This window comes from Amblyomma americanum, chromosome 3 (assembly GCF_052857255.1).
Source record: "Amblyomma americanum isolate KBUSLIRL-KWMA chromosome 3, ASM5285725v1, whole genome shotgun sequence".
Taxonomy (NCBI): Eukaryota; Metazoa; Arthropoda; class Arachnida; order Ixodida; family Ixodidae; genus Amblyomma; species Amblyomma americanum.
The window spans coordinates 106,223,694-106,246,389 of NC_135499.1; the positions used below are offsets into that span (position 1 = coordinate 106,223,694).

General features: G+C 45.9%; 2 protein-coding genes across 4 annotated transcripts in view; one reads left to right on the forward strand and one right to left on the reverse strand.

Moving 5' to 3' along the window:
* AP-1sigma (AP-1 complex subunit sigma-2) overlaps positions 1-22,696 on the reverse strand; it is a 524,179-nt gene that overhangs the window by 398,623 nt on the left and 102,860 nt on the right. The gene's annotated exons all lie outside the window — the stretch shown is intronic.
* Positions 16,341-22,696, forward strand: part of fray (oxidative stress responsive kinase frayed) — a 156,516-nt gene continuing 150,160 nt past the window's right edge. Inside the window, exon 1 of the mRNA XM_077657676.1 lies at positions 16,341-16,534. Coding sequence (XP_077513802.1) covers positions 16,488-16,534 — 47 coding nt within the window. The 5' untranslated portion in view covers positions 16,341-16,487. The remainder of the gene's footprint in view (positions 16,535-22,696) is intronic.

Sequence of the window (22,696 nt, forward strand, 5' to 3'; positions counted from 1 at the left end):
GTGTTTATGACATAATACTAAGCTACCGACACCCGCCCTGAATAATTGCGCATAGAACAAAGGACTGCGGTATTCTGAATTTCGTTATTGACTTTGGTTTGGTTTATGAGGATTTAACGTCCCAAAGCGGCTCACGCTATGAGGGACGCCGTATTGAAGGGCTCCGGAAATTTTCACCACCTGGGGTTCTTTAACGTGCACGGACATCGCACAGTACACGGGCCTCTAGAATTTTGCCTCCATCGAACTTCGACCGCCGCGGCCGGGATCGAACCCGCGTCTTTCGGGTCACCAGCCGAGGGCCATATAAACGCTGAGCCGCCGCTGCGGCGTTACTGTCTTTGGACAGGAAGGGTTAGTTACATATCAGAATCTTTTTTCAGGGACAAAACAGAGAGAAGTAAACATTAGTAAACAAGTGTTTTTTTTTCTCATCTAACAACCTCAAAATGTTCTTGAAAGCCGTGGGAGTAGGGATAGTTGATGCGGATTTGAGACCATGATAAAACAGTGCACTGAGACAGGACACCTTAAGCTCCTCTGTCGCGCGCCTTTGCCTCGAAATAATTGACTCCGGCACCCCTCTGCCAGAGTAAAAAAAAATCGGTCGTATATCTACCTAAAAAAAGTTCTTCAAAAGGGGTGTAACTTCTGTGCCTGGAATTGTAGTCATCAAAGTCTTCGTTGCTCATTAGTAGAGAGTCAGCTCTGTGACGAGGCGGGTTTGGTTCGAAAGGTTTACAGCAGAGTACTTTGATCATATCAGTTGTGAAACTCCCTAAAAAAAATTGGTTGCTGGGGAAAGGAAATGGCGCAGTATCTGTCTCACATCTCGGTGGACCCCTGAATCGCGTCGTAAGGGAAAGGATTAAGGAGGGAGTGAGAGAAGAAAGGAAGAAAGAGGTGTCGTACTGGACGGCTCCAGAATAATTTCGACCACCTGGGGATCTTTAACGTGGACTGACATCGCACAGCATACGGCGCCTTTTTTGCGTTTCGCCTCCATCTAAACGTGGCCGCCGCGGTCGGGTTCAAACCCGGGTACTCCGGATCAGCAGCCCAGTGCCCTAACCATTGAGCCATAGCGGCGGGTACTCATTAAAAGGCCTATGTGTTGAAATCGAATAGTCTGAATGGGCCAAAGCTACAGGATGTTAGCCGACTGCCGCGGCTTATGGTAGGCAAATAAATTATACACAAGTAACAAGCTTCAGGATAGGTGATAACCACGCTAGCGACTGACAACAAAATCAGTGTAACAGATGCACTAGTACAAACGCATAAATATAACGGACTGAGTGATAACTTAATAGAATAAACAAGTTGTTTTACATTTCAGCGCTTCTGGAATTAATGACGACGAAAGTTGAAAGATTTTGTTTTCTGTTCGCAGCTGGCTCCTCCACCCGTTAACATCTGCGTAGTGGCAAAAGGAGTAGCCATAGTGGCAAGTGGAGTTTCACAACTGGTACAGTCAAAGAGCTCTGATTTACAGAGGTTTGCAGCGTTACATGAAATGGGCGGAAAATTTCGTCCAGTACAAAAACTGCAAATTTTTAATCCTACTAGTTGTTGGTGATTTCAATGTACCGCACGCTCCATTTACGCGCGCACGTTCCGAGAAACATTGACGGAACGCCGAAGCGAAGCTCTGGGCGACTGCTTTCGCAGCGTACGAGGTGCACAGCGCATATGCTATACAATCCCTAACGCGTAGAAGCACTCTGGCACGGGTCGGCCCGGTATTGCACTGCCTCCGGGATCGGCCCGGGACATATTAGCGCGCGCCTTTTCTTTCTATCTTTGCTGTCCTATCCTTTAACTCTGCTGCTTTCAGCACGCGGCAGCGAGCGTGGCTCGGCTTGAGCCAGTAGGCAGGCCCGTGCACTTTCCTTTTCTTTCTTCCTATCATCAACAGCAGCACAGCACCCTTACGCGTTCCTTTCACAGGGACATTCTATAGAGCACCGCTCTCGTTGAGACGTGATTATCGCTCAGTTAAATAAAACAAAGGTATAGTTAAATAGAACAAGTTGATAATTAAATAAAATGACATGGGCCGTCTTAACCGCCTGTTACCTTTTCCGTCAAGAGGTTACCGCAGTGCGCGGTATGCAAGTGGAAGCATCCAGAAAGTGTTGCAGAGAAATTAGGTTCTTGTTTCTGGATAATATGTGCAGCGTTGTAAGGTAAAGTCACCGAGGACAATATATATATAGTTATTTTAAACGCATTGATTGTTCTTACAATCGCAACTTAAATTGCGCGCTTCGCGCGAGTGTGCAAATATAGAGAAATGAAGGGTCCGTTATGATAGTCATACGAAAGAAGCCAGCAGTGACTGAAATCCAGGAAATCATCGGGAAATGTTTTATTTTTAGGTGTTGTTGATCGAAGCGGGACATTGTTACTGCAATAATTTTGTTTAGATAGAAGATGATTATGCAGAACGCAGGAGAAAAGACAACACGTAGCCGGTGGGAGCCGAACCCACGATCTCAGCATCTAGCGTACGGTGCTCTACACTCTAAGCAGAGAGGAGTAAAAAGCAAGTAAGCTTTCCTCTAGCGCACTGTATTTTCACTCCATGTAGGCGTATTCGTGTTTAGAGTGCAGCAACTGAGCCACGGCGACGACATTACAACATTTAACTTTAGAGCCCATTTGTGTCGGCCATGCACAGTACTCACGAAGTATCACAGGCGGGTGCAATAGGCCGGCTTCACATCAAAACTTGAGAACGACCGTCGCGTACCAGCCATCAGTGAGTTTCACACTGGCGCTTAGTTTCCTCAGAGAGAGGGCGAAAGTGTAAACCTCCTGCGGTAGCTATCAGTGCTTTCCTATAGCATCAGTGTAGCGTCAGTGTAGCGCAAAAAGTGTGACGAACTTTCTTCTTTCACTCCCTCCTTTATCCCTTCCCTTACGGCGAGGTTCAGGTGTCCAACGATATATGAGACAGATACTGCGCCGTTTCCTTTCACCAAAAAAACAATTATTATTATTATTATTATTATTATTATTGTCGTTGTTGTTGTTGTTGTTGTTGTTGTTGTTGTTGTTGTTGTTGTTGTTGTTGTTGTTGTTGTCGTCGTCGTCGTCGTCGTCGTCTCTAGAATGTTGCGGTGCAAGCAGTCGGGCTAGCTCCAACTCCTATCTTGTGGGGATTATAGCGTCTGCAGGTGTGTACAACCAAGGGACCTTCCACCATCGGAAGGTCCCTTGGTGTCACACAACCTTAAATGGCAGGTGAAATCGGAAACCTGCATCGATCCTACAGAGGCGGACCGGTTGATGGCTCTCGTCTTTCGAGCGCAACTGCATGGCAGCTTGCACTGAATGCACCAGAGATCCTGCAAAGTCACTTCTATAGAATGCTACTTCGGTGAAAGCGCCAACAGTGTGACCCAGCTTAGCTTCAGCATTAGTGCGTTCATTTCCAGCCATTGCGCAATGTGCGGGTGTCTACTCATGCCTTATTGTATCGCCGCGTTGAAATCCCTCAGCTATAGCAACAGCACAATTTGTCCGACTAGCTGTTCGCACGTTCTTGGCTTCACCATCATCATCATCATCAGCAGCAGCAGCCTGACGTGGGCGTCCTGCAGTGGGCGTACCACTGCAGGAAAATTAGGCCTCTCCCATATCTCTCCAATTAACCCTCTGCCAGCTGCGGAAACCATAGCCCCGCAAAATCCTTAAACTCATCCGCACACCTAACCTTCTGCCGCCCCCTGCTGTGCTTGCCTTCTCTTGGAATCAGCTCCGTTACCCTTAAGCACCAGCGGTTATCTCGCCTTCGCATTACATTCCCTGCCCAAGCCCATTTCTTCCTCTTGATTTCGACTAGGATGTCATTAACCCGTGTTTGATCCCTGATCCACTCTGCCCTCTTCCTGTCTCTCAACGTTACACCTATCATTTTTCTCTCCATGGCTCGCTGTGTTGTCGTTAACTTCGGCTGAACCGTTAACCTTATTGGCTTAACTTACGCTTTCTTTAATGATCTCTAATGCTGGTCTTGAATTGCAGATTACTGTCAGTTGCTTTGCGGACACCACAAGGGGACGAGGGCGTGCGTGTATGGTTCCAGGAATGTGGCGCCTCCAGCTCATTTGTGCCAAGTGCTCGTGACACCGTGTTGCAACTCGCCATACGTACGCGCAGTTCAGTTCGTCCTAGCGAGCCCTACATTCGAGAAGGCGGTGGATTTTCTGGTAGAAATCAGAACTAATGGGTTAACCGGAAAATGACAGCCCATGATCGTACAAAACATGAAAAAAAGACATTCCGTGATCTCCAGTTTTGTGCCGATGCAGTGGTAATGCGAAGAATGGTGCGTCCGCCCACATAGATGCTTGCTTCCGGAACATGCGCAATGCTCTACGAACGCGACAACAATTTCCGCTGGCATTGCGCAATTAGTGGTTCTTGAGGAAAGGAAATTTCGCAACGACCACATATGGACTTCGCATTAGAGAGTGAGTGGCGCATCGTTCTTTTTTTTCCTTATATCAAGCTCAACAACAAGAAATGCCCGCTATTATAACGCGCAATAATAATAAAAAAATATGTTTTGTTCCAATACAACCCTCTGCTGTCCTTTTAGTTTGGAGGGGGGCACCTACATGCAATGAAATTTATGCTTGAACAGTGGCCAATAATTATTGCTTACATGGTCACATGCTGCTGCAAACCAGTGTCATTGCCGATAGATAGAAATCATATGCTATAAAATGTACGGTAAAGACTGTTTATAACCGCCTACAGAGGGCAAAACACTTGTCTATAACGACCGAACTGTGTGTACCGCAGCTTCCAAAACCGCAGCGACCAGGAAGGCAAAAAATGACGATGAAATCATAATTGCGTTTAACTGCACGCGCTTACATCCAGACTATTTTTAACCAAATGTCATCGCTATATATCGCGTGTTCAGCCCGAAACACACCCTAGACAAGTGTTTTGCCCTCTGTACTTCTCATTGCTTACCAAAGGGATACCACGTTACAAGCACGCGTGCATAGGCTAATGAAATAAAAAAAGTTGTAGCAGCGTCACTCGAAATAAAAAAAAACGAAAATTTATCGCTCGTAAGTTTTGTTATAAGAGAGATGAGATGAAGCGAAGGCTCAATGTCAAATTTACGGTCAGTAAACTTACAGAAAAACGCGCCAACAACGACGAATTCACTCCGAAGCGAGGGGTCGTGCCTCGACGCGCGTCGCCTTGTTGGAAACGCTATTTTACCGTACGCAAGAGCCACGCACTCTAAGCTCGGGAAATAGCGTACGTAACGCCAGCGTACGGTAAGACTCGATTTGAAATAACGTTTGGCGGAGGCGAACACTGCGAAGTACTCGGTTTTTATAGCGTACGCTACCCGTTTTCGTGTGTCTGCGTACGCCAAAACGACAAATGCCTACTGATGCAATTCACTCGCTGTACACTATCCCCAGCGTTATTTTTAAGGGACTGTAAGCAAATTGAATAGCGAAGAGAGAGAGAGAGAGGTGTCGGAATGGAACTGAATCTCTCCTGCCGGAAACTGCAATAAATACGGCGAGCTACAAAACAAAAGAAAACAAAACAAAAAGCCCATGTCGATACCAAGAGCTACACTGGGCGGGAGATGCTTGTGCGAGCGGCCGTGCTTGTGCGCACACTGCTCCGCGGTCCGTATACTCCCCACGGGAAATCGTTTACTACACGCCTTGCACTGCCCTCCCTCGCGAGATTCACTCGTCGACGATGTGTGCGTACCACCGCTGGCGTCACGATTATCCCTTTCCCACTGCCAAGGAGAGTCCCTTCTCCTTGTCTTAATGCGCAAGCCCATACACGCCGCGTTCACGTCTTCGGCGCAGACTCTAGGAAGTGCGGGGTTCGATCCCCAGTGCCGCTGTGTACCGACTGGTTTTCCAGCCGGTATGCACAAGGTTGTCCCCTGAACTCGTCATCGGCTTCTCTAGAGTGAAAAACACGTTTCGCATGGCACCTGTTGTTGGCCAATCTGCCCATCTGCGCTATTAAAATCTAATCATCATCATCATCACACCGTTGGCCATGTCAGTTCTTCGGCTACGGGCGCTGCTCCGACGAATCGCATCTGCCCGCAAAAAAACAACAACAAAAACATAGATAAATACGTGGGGTTTACGCTAACGCGTAACGCAGAGCGACATGTGTGGCAGAGAGAAGCGATCGTCAAGCACCTGGGCACGAGCCAGCGCCGCGTATGCCAGGCGAAGCTAACGCATGGGGGCGCACGCATCGTTCGTCACGAAGCCCAAGACCGTTAGATCAAAGTACTTAGACAGGCCTTTATCAATCCAATTTGTGGGCTCTCCGCCGAGCTGAGTAGCATGCTGACGACGGGCGTTAAAACCCGTTTACCGAACACTTTTAATTAGCAGCTTGCAAATGTGAAACACGCTCGGGAACAGGTGCTGTGTAGTTACTTTTAAACATAGCAACAGAATAACACCAGGGCAAACCGCTCCCTTTCAAACTCTTTTGTTTATTTTGCGAACAGCTGGCGTTTATAAAAGGTACAGTGACATCAAGGAAAAATGTATCAAGATGCGGCGTTCTGCTATGCAGAGGATAGGCTGACTTTTGCGATGAAATAGTATCTGCACATCGCTGCTGAATACATTTCTTTCTTTCATGAGGACAGTGCGGGTTTAAAAAATAAGCCTCACACGGCCTGGAATAGAATAGTTTGCCGAATAAACAAGCAGAAGGTCAGCTCTCCATCCTCTGTTCCTTTGTCTCTGTTTTACTGCAACAACCAGTCCAGGTCTCAGCCTTATTCACTGCTGTGAAGCCCCAGCGCCCTCTTTCCCAATTCACTCTGTCAATGTCGACGTCCTCGATCGCCGTAGAACGTTGCAATGTCGGCATTGCCCACGTCACAGAGTTTCATGCAATGCATTCTTCAGATTGACACCTGTCACTATAGTGCCTGTGACAGATGTCAGCGTGGTACCTCAAGTGGCCAGAGGATGAAGCGAAGTACATAACTGTCCGTATAAAAGGGGCTTCGATCTTACTTCTGACACATTACACATGCTTTTTTTTCTGTCCGTTCTGTCACTACAGAGCAGCTAACGAGCCTAAACAACTCCCTGATCAATATGACATTTTTTTTTCACCTTCTGTTTCGAGGCTTTAAACAGGACTTTTGAAGTTGTACACCCTAGTTTGAAGTAACATATAGAAATTGCTCTTATGATTTTTTGTAAGGTTCAGGGGTCAAGGCGTTCAGTTTACATTTAGGAAAATGACTAAACCTATGACAAGTTCGAATATTTCTCCGTAAAATGTGTCTCCCAAATACGCACATGGCGAAATAAAAATACGTGCACAGCGTTTTGGTCGTAGTTGCTGCCATGTCTAGCATCAGAGCTCTATAGGAGAGCGCTTCCACAAATATAATACCTGCGACGCTCGTGCAACGACCCCACAGCTGTCACTGCGCCTCACAGCCTTTTCATTTTCTTTTTATTACGACATTGAGAGACACATGCTCCCCAGATAGGCCTTTTCCGCTGCCCAAGCCATCCTCATAGTATGTCGCACGCTCGGCAATTCAGCTTCCTATCAGGGCACAACTGCAGACGGCCGTCGGCAAGAACATCAGAACGTGACGATAAAGCGCTGTGATAATTCTTAGCCCCCCTTAGGCGCTGAACTACTCCAGTGCGACATTTCCCTCCATAGGTGTCTGCACAAAACTGTGTAACTGCAACCATAGACCCTGTGAGAAAAATAACAAACAAACAAACAAACAAACGATAAATAAATTATTTAACTAATTAATACGCATGCATGGATCATTCGAGCCATTAGGGAATCTAAGTTACAATGAGGGGATTTGTTGAGTCTCTACATTGTTACTATGAAGGTGACTTGCCGCTTGTGAAGGTGGAAATGCTAATGGATTATCTAGAACTCTGTTTAGAGCTGAGAAAATCAAACAGTACCAGGAAAAAATGAAATAGGCTTCGTAAGGAAAGCCTATAAATTGATGACACAACACCTGATTTTTGTGCTTTGTGCTTTGAGCATGGTATTATCATTTGCCATGCTTTGTGCATGGCAAATGAGAGTATTCCGAGAGGGGCTCTTAGCTCAGGCAGTGAAGATGGTGCCGTTGGAAACAGACCACTGTCAGCAGGATAATGTTCGCTTTGAACGATTTACCAGGTCCATTAAGAGCCTGAATTCGGTAAGGAAATCAGCCATCACTTTAAAATAAATCCCCTGTTCTCAGGCCGAATGCTCCGCGACCGGCAGAATACATTTAATCTTTCTTTTCGTGTGATTGCGAAGCCTGGTCAGGTGTAGCACACCGGCGATTCTAGTTTCGCATGAGTCCGCGAGAGATTTTTCCCTCTTCCGGACGGAGAGTGTAACAGGCCGAAGCAGCATTTCAGCATTCTTGAAATAGTGTGCTTCATAGTCATTCTCGTTCTGTGGCTATATATAGTCGCTAGACATGCTCATCATGCAGTAACCGTAGGCTTATTCCTGTTCATAGAGGGAGGTTGATTAGCAAGTCGCACTAGTGAGTGTGTGACGCGGCATTGAGCGACGCCGATGCAATGCGAACGCACGTTCAGGAATAGTGTACTTCTCACAAAAACGTCATAAAATGGCTCGAAGGGTGCTCCGCTTGGCACACGAGTAACTATAGACACGACGCCCGCAGATGGGATCTTCTCGGTTCGTTCGGAAACCACCGGAACTAAAGTACACAAAACTCCCTCTGCCGCGTTAGTTCTGGCACGCAGGCATCCAAGCCACGAGTTGTTAGTTTCCGTTCTTTTTCTGCTCCCTTGGAAGCGTGCCCGCAGAGGCGCCTTCAATGTGCAGGCCGATGGGGAGTTGCGACATGCTGCTGCCGAGCTAGGTGGTGTTGACCGAGCCCGAGTGCGTTGGACTATTCTTGGAGGGGGTGGATGGACATGCTGTTATAACCATCCACGCGCGCTAAAGAATTTGCGTCTAAGCGCATTCGGGGATAGAAATCTCTAGGACGCGTGAGCGGTGGCCGAAGCCTATAGCTCTGTTACGAAGACAAGCAACACACACACACACACACACACACACACACACACACACACACACACACACACACACACACACACACACACACACACACACACACACACACACACACACACACACACACACACACACACACACACACACACACACACACACACACACACACGCACACGCACACGCACACACACACACACACACACACACACGCACGCACACGCACACGCACACGCACACACGCACACGCACACGCACACACACACACACACACACACACGCACACGCACACGCACACGCACACGCGCACACACACACACACACACACACACACACACACACACACACACACACACACACACACACACACACACACACACACACACACACACCGCTGAAACCCGGGGGATGCGGCGCTAGAAGTGTTTTCGCAGAAAAACGATTCCGCGGGATGTCGGTTAATTGGCCTAGTGGAGGGAACGCTTCGGTGTTGCAAAGGAGAGGCATCAGAAACAATGAAAAGAGAGCTTTCACGAGAAACCCTTCAAAGGGGCCTTATATTTTTACTTAACTAAACGTTTAGATTCGAGCGTCTTGCCCAAGTGTTGTGAAAACGAAAAGGATAAAAGCAGTCTACATTCCTGAACGATTCAGTTTGTTATAACAACAGCGTAATCAACGCCTCGTGCCCTAATCTTTGCTCACCGCATCGCGTGGTTCGGGACACTTGCTACTGGCTAGCGTGGAGTTTCTCTCTTCTCTTGTGTCAAATAACGGCCGGGGCCGTACATTCAGCCTGCGCAGTCGATTTAAGTCAATGGGAAGCGGAGAACGATAACACGCCCACTATCCTTTATCAACTCCACGGCCCAAGATAAGACAGCAAAGCCGCTGACACTGCGCTAAGCTCCTTATGGCAGGTCTGAGTGCTATGATAGGAGGTACAGGTGTTTTTCCACCCCAGGTTAACGTCGTATATTTTCTACCTTAGCAATTTACTTGAATTCCTATGTTCAGTGAATAGCAAGCTCTTGATAAAAAAAAAGTGAGGCTAGCCGGAAGTGAGGGTTGGCGGAATAGATTCAGAAAAGCATACCGTTGGGCCAGCTGTCCCATTTATGTCGATAAAGAAGAGCTCTACACAACATGAGTACGAAAAATGGGACGAACAAGAGGAGCGCTCACAAATACTTTGCTCGGAAGAACGACTCGGCAATAAATGGATTGATCAAGATGCAGAACAGACACGCATAAACAAACACAAGAAAAAAATGAAGGGGTGCTTTCATGTGACTGCCTCACCAAAGCGCTTTGTTTAAGAATTTACACTGTACATTGCAGCTGGCACACGGACGTTCCCTGTACAAATAACCGGCCTTTGCACGTAAATGCCAACGCCGTGTTAACAAATATAGAGGGCACTCGCAGGCGACAGAGGTGTGATGGTTTTCAACAGTACTACTGATCAGGAGCTTACAATACAAGGCCATAAAATACCCCGAGTGGCCGAATACGAATATCTCGGGGTATGGGTAAACGAAGGGCATATGTACACGGAAAAGCACGAACAGTCTCTCATAGCAAAAGGGTGAAGAGATGCCGGAATAATGAAACATAGGTCATTGTGGGGGTACAACAGGTATGAAGTACTGAGAGGTATTTGGAAAGGAATAATGGTGCCGGGGCTTACTTTCGGAAATGCGGTTCAGTGCTTAAGGGCAGAAGTTCAGTCGCGATTAGAAGTAAATCAGAGAGCTGTTGGAAGATTAGCACTAGGTGCCCACGGGAAAACCACAAACGAGGCAGTACAGAGGGATATGGGCTGGACATCGTTCGAAGCACGGGAAGCTTAGAGTAAAATACTATACGAAGAACAGCTGAGGAAATTGGACAATAACAGATGGGCAGCTAAGGTATTTAAACACCTATACAGAAAGAGCGCTGACTCACAGTGGCGGAAACGAACTAGAAAGCTGACCAGTAAGTTTGCCAGAGACGAGGAAAGAGAAAGAAAGAGCATTAAACGACAGGTTAAAAACGTCGAAGGTAAAAATTGGATAGGTTCAATGGAAAAGAATCATAGTGTAGAACTATATCGATGCTGGAAAAGGCAGATCAGGAAGGAAACGTTTTATGATAACTCAAGAGGTAGTGCCCTCCTCTTTGAAGCTAGGTCAGAACGTCTTAGAACGCGCAACTACAAAAAGAAAATTAACGAAGAAGAGGACACATGTGCTGTGTGTGGTAAATCTGTAGAAACAATAGAACACCTCAATCTAAAATGTGATGGTATCCATTTCGATGTCGATGCAGGCACAGTCACTCTTCCGGAGGCCCCAGATTTAGAGATAACAATAGTCATGTAAATAAATCTGCGGTGGAAATTAGCAAAAAGCGATTGGAGGATTGGTGGCTGAAAAGCAGAGAGGTGACATAAGTTTAAAAGTGTAGGAAGACGTATTTTAAAGAAAATGGCGAACTTTATTAACAACTTACAGCAGAGTTAAACAAAAATAAAGGAAAAAAACTGAGCACGGTGGCAACTGCCACCGCCCCGTTTCAAAGGGGACGCTCCATCCATCCATCCATCCATCCATCCATCCATCCATCCATCCATCCATCCATCCATCCATCCATCCATCCATCCATCCATCCATCCATCCATCCATCCATCCATCCATCCATCCATCCATCGGCAGCCGGGGGCTATTATCGGCGCCGTCGTCTGCTATGGTGCACGGGTTCGTTGTCATACCGTTTTGCATGCAGAGCTGTCCAGCCTGTCTGGTTTGAACGACTGCATTTGCGAGCAGATGTAGCGCGCACAGCGGCATGTCGGACAACACGAGTAGCTTGTGAAATTCAGAGAAACCCATAGCAGCTAGTGGAGCGCTTAAATGTTACAGGAGGTATGTGCAGCACCAGAACCCGCGGGAAGTTTCAAAAAGATATCTTCGAAATTGTCAATGGCGTCGACCGATTTTCTTAACATCGTGGTTAATTCGTGGTTAACCTCCTGTAAATCTAGCCGGGCAGGGAATGAACCAAGAATTAATTTAGCGTTACATGGGATTAACCGCGGATTAACCACAATGTCATTAAAATCGCTCGACGTCATTGGCTGGAGGTTTTTTATTCTTTTTAGAAAAATCTGCCGCTTCGTTCTTAAGTTGTATCCGAGTACTGAAAGATTTGTAGTAATTGTTATGTCGTGTTCTCCGCAGTGCACAATGTCCATGTAATGGCAGAACAGAGAGTTCTCCAAACAGGAGGTATAAGCGCAGTTCGTTCGTTTTTCGACGTATAGTATGAGTCGACGTGGTTTTATTGAGGACGCCATGGGCCCGTTTCAGGAGCTGGAATGCGCAATCAGCATTTGATCTGTGTCCAGATTCTGGCCGATGTCGCCATTAGTTTGGAGAAAAGTATTAAGGCGAAAACAACTAATCAATGAGGAATATCTCTTTGTGTCCTGATCCTTTCACAACTGAAGTAGTGGGTGAAACAGTGATGATTTTTTTTTCAATTTCAATTATTTAAAAAATGCGTCCCCTCACCAGAACAGGAACTGGTTACCCAGGCGCAGTACTCGGCGGCCACCTCCTACATGAATACACCTATTAACACCTGAACCTCAGTACCAAAGAGGGTTCATTGGAAACTGAACCTAGCAGCGTTTAACGCAAGAACCTTATCGAGTGAATACATCTATAGTTTGGATAGATAGTCGCCGCTAATCTGGGCCACGAAAGTGAAATAGCTAGGATAAGAGTGGAGTGGAGTGCATTTGGCAAGTAGTCGCAGCTCATGAAAAACAACTTACCAGTACCCCTAAATAGGAAAGTAGATATAAGATAGTTGCATCTTGCCAGCACTCACTTATGAGGCAGAAATTTGGAGACAAATGAAAAATTCTGAAATTAAATTGAGAGCTGTGCAGCGAGCTGTGGAAAGAAAAATTACTGGTGTGCCGTTAAGGGACAAAAAAACAGCACAGGCGGTCAGGCAGTAAACATGACTGAATGATATCCTACCTACAATCAAAAAGAAATGAGCTTGAGTATGACATGCTACTTCGAAGGACCGATGGTCCCTTAACGGGTAGATGAGAGAGCGAGAGAGAGAGAAATGAAACTTTATTTCAGCGCAATTCAAGATCCCAGTATGTCTTGGCCCAGGGTAACCAAAGCCAACTGGTCAGTCAGCTGGTCCCAGGCTAGCCAAGCCGGCCACGTTGGGGGAGAAGGGTACGCAAAATGAGCGGACTGAATGGCAACGTGGGAGGAGAAAAGGCAGCGTTCCAAATTATCATTGTTTTCGGAACTATTCGAGCAAGCAGGTGGATGAAATTAGGAAGGATAAAAGCGCAGCGCAAAGGAGACGAGGGCTCGCAAAGACAGACACACACAGCGCCAGCTTCCAACAACGATTTATTTCGCAAAAAAAGGGTGGTTTACATACTGACTTATCACACATGCACCTTTCAACCATGCGCTGGCAAAGCGTATCAGCCAGATATGCGAGCTCCTTTGGCAACAACGCGACGGAAGGGCACCCCATGCTGCCATCTTTCAACACGGAAATCCATTCATCTTCAATTATCTCCCGTGTTTTTGTGCACAAAAACCGCTTAATGCGGGAAATAAAGAATATGAAAGAACAATAACGCGTCCGAATACATTTGGCAAGCACTTCGAAGTGACTATAGATGTATGGCACCATAGTCCATGTTATTGAGGTACATTGTAAGGAGGAGTATAAACACAGAACAAGTGCTCCGTCCACCTCCTTGTGGTGCCTCGGTAACATGGATCCGTACCAACTCGCCCAAATTTCTACCCTTTTCCAGTACCATAGCCATCGGACGGGCATAAATACATAGGGCTTGATGTGCAGATCACAGTAAACAAACAGTAAAGAAAAATTACGTATAAGTAAGGCCCGTCATTTTCGTGTAAAATCCGGCTTAACCGACTTCTTCCACGCCGAGAAAATCCCTAAAAAATCGATTTATACCCGAAAATGCGCCTTCGAAAAAAAAAAGACTGTTTGCCCGAACACGCCACTGATTGCCACCAGAGGGGAACAAAAGGATGTGCTGTATATTTTCTAAAAAAGTGTTCTCAGCTGATAATTAATCATTTTTAAACTCCTTGACACCACCTAAAAGTAAGTTCGAGAATACCATTTTAAAGGCGAGAAGACAGCAGAGAAGTGCTGTCTGGGCGTCTTGCTAGCCGCGTTTGTGTGAACGCTATACCCACGTTGACGACGCTCTGCAATACGGGTGCGAGAGGGAGCAAGAGAGAAAGCGCGCTTAAATGGCGGCGTTGATGTTGAACGGGTGCCTTCATAGCACACGCAAAAAAAGCAGACAAGTCTAGCATAGACGCGGAAGTGCTGTACAGGGATATATCGATTTATGTTGCGAGGCAACTTTAGCAAATTAAAATAGAAATACTGTATTTGTTTTAAAGTTTAGTGTTGCCACCTGTCATTTTTACATTGTTTAATAATATTATAGGCTATGTACACAGCCTTTTATGCACCACGCAAAAACAAACGCTAATAGTCTGTTATCACTGGCAAAAAAAAAAAAAGAATTGCCAGGTGCTTTACGCCTTCCTGTGAAGCGCGCTCAACTCAACAAATGCTGCCGCTTTGCGCTGTGGTAGCCAATGTTGCCGCGAAGTCTGCAGGCAGAGACTTCGCCACCCTGACTCTCATCTCTGCCGAGAGGCTCGTAACAGCTCGGCTATACCTCCTGGTTAATAGGCGGGATGAATTTGGACTCAAGTGGGAATGGAAGGGGCGTGAATATGGGGCGATGTGAGCTGTTCGACGGGTACTGTCGCTATAACAGGTTTCGCCGTAAAATTAAGATGCAAAAAGCTAAATTATGGAAATTTTTGTGCAATTAACCGGTCCCCCCCCAGTTATGCAAGAAATGAAGCTCGACAACGATGGGACCTGTGTATATGTAACGTTAAAAGACGAAAGGGTGGTAGGACAAATGCGACCTGATATTAAACTGAAAACAACAAGACCAGAAACGAATTGGACGTGCCCAGCGCCAGAAGGTCGGTGGCCTTCTAGAGTTAGAGCGTGGTTGCCAAAAGGGGTGTTCTACGGTCCTATAAGCAACCAGGCGGAGGCATGATGTGTCTTTAGGAGATAGGCTGGGGATGAGGAGTGGCTGCTGTATGTGCAAGACGTTGGTAATTGGAACAAGATGGGAGAGACTGCTCAGCCTGCAGTGAATTGAACTGAGCTAATTAATATGGTGATTATTACTCACAGCAATTATCATCATCAATAGCCGCAATACCATTCACAACTGGACGCCCCTCGTCAGCACATACCCAGCAATTCTGGACAAAAGCATTTTTGAACGGGAAGCAATTCGTGAACGCAATTTTTTTTTCATATAATGTAAGGCTTCACTACAACAATCAATACATCCGCAGATCACCCGACGGCAGTCATACATTTTTCTATTAACGTTTTTGCTATTGTCAGAAGCGCTCCCCATTGGTTTTCTGTGGGAGTCTTAACTGTTCAATGCGACCGATGGAAACACTTTACAAGAAATGTTTTGCTACATATCAGAAGAATGAACCATTATTATTATTATTATTATTATTATTATTATTATTATTATTATTATTATTATTATTATTATTATTATTATTATTATTATTATTATTATTATTATTATTATTATTATTACCTTCAATGTTACCGCAAAAGTATCCTACAATTATCCAATTTTCAAAGTTTTTGGCCGAAATTGCTGGGCATGGTCCAAATCACGTCCTCAAGCCAGCCCTCCAGGTATAAAGTAGTCATTAGAGCGAAAGCTTCTTAGATGGGCGTGTGTCCGAGGGTATATGATGAGTATGATTGTGTTCATTAAAAGAGGGCTGGTATCATCGGCAGTTTGACTCTTTAGAATTTCGACGCTGCCCTTGCGGAAGCTGAAGCCCAAGCTTCGCGCCATTACGCCGCGGCGAAACTGGCGTGTTTTGTCGGCGAGCCCGAGTTAGGGCGGGAACATTGTTCTCTGATTTCTGGAACGGGGACGCAAACAAGGCGGAACTGGCTATCCTCATCTTCTCATTGAGAGAGACAAACACGTGGAGAGACGCTAAGCAGGGTGAACGGTATAGCTCGCACCGAAAGGAGGCCACAGCACATGCGTGTGTCGGCCGTGCAAAGTGAAGCCGCTTCGCTAATCAGTTTGTTTTTCGAAGCGGGCGCGACTTGTTCCAGCCGCCATTGGAGCCACTCGAGTCAGCCTGCGACACTGGGCCCTTGACGATGAAGCGGACATCGGGGTAGGGCTGTGTGTCTGAGAGGGATTCCAGCTGTAGGAAGTGACACTCGCCTTCCGGCGACCGAAGGCGCAGGCCCCTACGATGCCGTACCTGAGGGCGCAGCACCCCATCTACCGTGGGAACATCAAGTGAGTCGAAGAGCCGTGTCTTTCTCTCTCAGCCAGTAACTGGAGCAGCGAATGTTCGATGCCGTAACCGATAATTCCCTCAGTTAGACCAAAAAAAATTATATTAGAGGCCATTTTTCCTTCACCACATCGAAAACTCCGCCAGTTTGGAAGAAGCTTCTGAGTTTCGGTTCTTAAAAATTCCAGAAACTCTGTAGTAATTCCGTTCGCGTCGAATTTTGGGCATCAAATTCTTTGAAGAAGGAAAACTACCCGAGCATAACATCACTGTTCTGGAGATCAGCGCGTTGGTATTGATCAGGTGTAAGTACAAGTCATTTCTCCTTGTAAGAACAGACGTGTATGTGTTTGCATATGTGGCAGGTTCTTTAGGTGCAGGCAAGCAGCCGGTGCTGGATAAAAAAAAAATGTCCAGAACTTCCCTTTCCGAGTAGAGATGCCGGAGAAATTGCCCATATGCTACAACAATTGCTGTGCGGCGAAGACGTATTGCGTTTAACAAAGAAAGCTTTCAAGTGTTGATGTGCAGGAGCGATATTAAGGAGGGATTGTTAGAGTAGGACCTTTCTGCCGTCCAAAGAGAAGTCTTGGAACTTGCGTCACAGAGAAGCACAGTCGTGTTCCTTTCTTACGACAAGGCAATAGATCCCCCCGCAAGAAAGACGTCATCTTAGCCGGAATTTCAATGTGCAAATGTTTCATTGTAGGCGCGCCGCTTCGGTGGTTGCGTATGTAGCCCAAAGTGCATTCAATCAACTGCTTCCTGCGACGATAAATGTTCCTCCTGAATACTAACTTACCTGAATATATATAGCTTCTCAGAGGACAGATGCATATTCAATACGATTGTTAAATAGGCTAATAAAGCAAAAGACATTGCGTTTCACCTTATGTGCATAGACCTCTGACAACGTGCGCGATGCGTTGATAATTGGCAGGATCGATCACAGAAGACGGCATACGGAGCAAAACTTCAGTGCATGTCATGCGTCAATACGAATCGCAGGAGCAGAAGCTCCGCGATCAGGCTTTCTCTCGCACCAAATTTGGTCCTATTTCCTCCTTTCAACGACGTAGTTCTCCTGCGTTCTACTCTCACTTACACTGCCTCCTCTCTCTTACTCTAGAATGCCGCTTAATACACGCACCGCTCGCCTTTTCTTTCTGCAAGACCCCAATCAATAACCGTATTTGTCGCAAGGGGTCGATGCCCTTGAGAAGTGTCGCCTTTCGCGACTCATTCCGTATAGAGGTGACATGTATGCTATCATCGCCCGTATTTTTAATCTCCTCACCACGCCTTATACTCTCGTTGCCGAGGAGATAACAAAGACAAGGAACCGGCTAAATTCTTGCGCTATTCGGTAGTGCTTCTCAGTTTCCTGGCGCGACGAGGGACTCGTCTGCGGCGCGCTGACCCACACTCGGCGATATCGATGCTGATAGTCGTCGAAGCTGCTGTGGGGCAACGACGATTAGGTTTTTAAACAATCGTGCAATGACGTCACTTGTTTGCTGTTTCGCCCCCTTGCGTCGTAACTGCGTCCGCTGAATGAGCGCCAGTATTGAAAACAAAATTCAGTCAAAGGGGATAGCTGCCGCGGCCATCTTCATGAGCCGACAGCTGTACTATTACAAACATTTTATGCGACATATTCAGGAAAACGTTGCGCAGAATAACACACCGGCCCAACGTTCTACCCTATTAAGCTTCATTTTTAGAAGGTAGCGTTAAGTGCCCCGTTACGCAGAAAGTCCGGCGTCGGCGTTGTAGCATTGTGAGCGATAAATAGGGTGGGGCAGGGTGGCTCAGGAAAACCACCCCCGGATAAGCAACCTAGGTGGGCTACGTAGGTCACGTAACCTTGTGGTGGCATCACAACCGCCCCACCGGATTGTGAGCAAACTAACCACTCTGGCAGGCGGCAGTCAAACTATTGGTTGATCGCGAGAGGTTGTTCGGGAAGAGCAATTAACCTGGGTCGCGCAAGCCCCAGCACCTGCCACCGCAGGGCAGTGGCTCATCGCTTAACTACTGCACCATTGCACAAAGAATAATGTGAGGACTGTCAGAGACATGTGAATGCAAAGTAGCGAATGACCAATCGTGCATATATGAGCATTATCTAACTAACGCTATCGTGTGATATCCTTAAAGGCGGAGCTTAAGTGCCCCCTCCGATTTTTATTTTTGCTCCGACTATCGTGAATTTTTTTTCTGGAAGCTGTATGACCACGTGCAGAATAACAATGGTTACTCAAAGGCATTATGAGAAAGCAGCACTTGACACTGGACAAAATGATTGCTACAAAAAAAGAAACAACGTGAGGAAACATGATAAGAAGCCAGTGCTACGGATTTATGCCAAATGTTTTCTTACCTTCTCGACTCTGCATCAACTAGCCTATACTACCAACGCTCATGTAGGTTATTTCCGTGTTGAGGCGCACTGCTCCTTGGCGGACGGCCACGTGCACTTTGGGCTAAGGTAGTGGTGAAATTAGAAATTGGTTGTTGGGGAAAGGAAATGGCGCAGTATCTGTCTCACATCTCGGCGGACACCTGAACCGCGCCGTAAGGGAAGGGATAAAGGAGGGTCTAAGAGAAGACAGGAAGAAAGAGGTGCCGGTACAGTTTTCGGAATGATAATCACTCGCGAATGCGTACTTGGCGATAATCGGCATCAGAGGGGGAGGAATGAATGCCTGCATGTTCCTGCATCGCTCAGCACATCCTTTGTTTTGCTTATCCACTTAGCTATCTTGAAAGTTTGACCAGGAAGTGTGGGAACGACCAGTGCGCAAAAGTGTTTCTTCCGTCCTTCACTTTTGCAATTAGTGGTGGAAGTCACGGCGAAATCGAGAAAACAAGATAAGAGGGGAAGGGGGTTTGTGAACGAAGGTAGAGGGAGAGAGAGTGAGGAAGCGCGCAGAGGGCGTTAACCCTGTCGCCGTAACTGTATGATGAATCGCTGACTGACGCGACCAGCCAGCCCAAGGGAGCGCCATCCGGCGAGTTCTTGCGCATCGCAGGTAATGCATTGTCAGCTCAATGGGTGCTCAAGAAACTCCACAAGCCTCTGTCTATCGACATGAACGTGTACTGCGCTATTGCCGAGATCGCAGTTCGTCCCCAGTATACTTTCTTCCAAGTTTTTCTTCCCAGTATCTCGCTCTTCCCAGTTCAGGATATCAGAGTCTTGGTTTATTTGCCCGCCTGTGTGTTTTCCTATTATCACACCATACGTGGCGTAATTCATGCTGTCTCAGCGCTGTGCCGTCTTGCTTTGCATGCACTAAAGATTAAGAAACATAGTTTTGTTTGTACAAATCGCGTAGTGTTCTGGCCGCCCAGTCACTGTGTGCCTTAGGACTCATTTTGGAATTTGGAACTGGTGTTTATTTCTTTCCAAAAGAAAGGGGAAGCCTAGGCAAACGACGGTAGGCCTTGGCTCCCTCATCCAGACAGCGGCACACACTTCTACTGCCAATACAACACAGGCAAACAAATTAAACATATCACGTGATATCTATACAGGCCTAAGCATAATATTCAAGGAAAGTAGTAATACATATACAGGTTTTACACAGAAAGCAGAAAGCACACAAGCATCAATAACATAAATTTCAGGGTACAGAATTTTTGTACAAACACAAAACATATATTCAGAAAAAGAGAAAACTGAACTAAAGAGAGTAAACCAATGCAACAGGATATTCATTCAAATATGATTTTGTATTCTTTTTAAATACCTTTGCTGACATGAAGAATTCCCCAACTAGTGATGTTCGGTTAATGACATATAGTACCTGAAAAGTTAATTTTCGTTTCCCATTATTAGTGATTTGGGAAAACGAGGCACCTCGGTTTTGGAAGTACTGTATATATATATATATATATATATATATATATATATATATATATATATATATATATATATATATATATATATATATATATATATATATATATATATATATATATATATATATATATATATATATATATATATATAGCGCGAACTAAATTGGTTGGTAGTTGCGACAACGTTGGTTGTCGCACCGTAATGTTCACCGCGGAGCGACCACCTGCTTTGGCATTAAATGTCGCTGTAGCCTCAGTATTGCTGTGTCTGTTTGGAGCACAGTGGAACCCGCATTGAGTCCGAGCAGCTGGCTACCGCACTGGCGAAAACTCATTTTTGTCTTTTTCATGTGAAAGTTCCACAAGGTACCACTGAAGTCTAACTGTTATCATCTACGCGAATCTTTCAGCTTATTTTCACTAATAGCGGCACTGTGAGCGCAAAGAATTAGATACTCAGTTTTGTTGCGGCGGATGTTTTTCTGGCCATGTAGTTAGCACGATGAGAATGTCGAAAAATGATGGACGGCGCAAACACAGAGGTCCAGGAGTGCTCACGTGCAGATAAAGGCGAGAACTGCCTTGGTCCCATGCAAAGCAAACGGGGTGCTCTCGAAAGGCAGAACAAAGCATAGTACTTTGAGGTGCGAATCCGAAATCACTTTCGCTGCTATCAAGAAGGGCCTCCTTAGAAGCTCACACCGCCTCCAGGTAGAAACCATGGGCTATGAGACCTTTGGCCCATAATGTGCGACGCACGGCGGAGTCCTCGGTTGGATGGTGTTAAAGGGGGCACTGAAGGCGAACTGAATTTTGCCTATATTAATAGATCACCACGTTATAAGGACAGAAGGCTTGCTTCACTGAAAGCAAAGCCAGCTTTTATAAGCTATAAAATTGCGAGAAAAAAATTAAAGAGGTATACAGCAGCCGCACGCAGTGATGGCAAGTTAATTGCGGTGACATCAATGCTTTTCCTTTTTGAAGCGAATCTCTGAGGCTGGACTCCACCGTCAACCACTTGCATTCGATGAGTACAGATTCCTTTTCATTGCTGACGTCGTGAGTTTGAACCGAATGGAGAGGGGAAAAAATGTTCGATTTTCAACTCTATTTTGCTCTCGAGCAATCGTGAACAGAGCTTAATAATTTTTTTCCACTCAGAGGAAAAACAAAATGGATGGATTTTTTCTCAGTCTCTCTTTTAAATAGAAACAGTAGCACGAAGGTAATTGCTGTTCAAGGCAAATAACACGACGGCACCCATTTTTCTTCCAAATTACTTCAGTGTGGAGCATGGACCAAAAGAACACGATACTCTAGAAAGACTTCAGGACACTACAGTAAGTGCCAGTGAATTCGGAAGGCCTGAACGGAGAAGTGCAAAAGTTCAATAAACAGTTTACACAGAGATGTGCGATATACTATTCTAGACGGCTGCTTCTGCGCGTTTTTTTTTCGTTTTTTCTATACCGAGAGAACAATGAAACGGCGCTAGATAAACCATTTGAACAAACAGCTGGGAATTGCCTCTTTTTCTTTGACGGTTGGAAGAACCGTCGACTTCACTAATTGTCGCTGCAGCTGTCGGAGATCTCTAGTGTTCTTTTTCAGACTCATTAACGGCTTCCAGCTCTTTTATAATGCCTTGTTTCGCGAACAAAGGCACGGTTTTAATTGCAACCGTTTTGACCAGAGGGCATGTGCCCGGTCTTCCATTGAAGAAAAAAAAAACTGAGCTAATCAGCGAGACTCAGGTAATAAAAAAAAAATCATTTAGGGCGTTAACTTTGTTCGCACTTGTTTAGAGATACCAGGAAATAAAGGAGGGAAGGCGAGCATGGATAGGGGAACAAAAACCAAAAGAAATGGTAAACGAAAAAAAAAAGAGAAAGAGGGAATGCGCGAAAAAAAAAAATAAATGATCGCCGATTTGCGTAGTTAGGCCAAATGCGAATTACGTGCGCTATCAGTTCGGTTTTCCCTTCGGTTCCTATGTTCCGATCCGGTGTTCACGGATGGCAGTTGTTCGGATAGTGATATAGGGTTAATGTCCATACATGCGGAATTGGTCATTTATTTTTTTGTTTATTTATTAGTACTTCAAAGGCCCCATTGAAGGTGTATTACATGATGGGGTGTAATTTCAGCAGTACATTTCTTCTATGAATGATCTGAATGACGATGAGTCGATCTGATCAACGATGGCGTTTGGCAGGTCATTCCAGTCCCTTGCTGTATGAACGAAAAATGATGACAGATGCGCAGAAATGTGGGCAGGGGGAGGGTAGACTGCC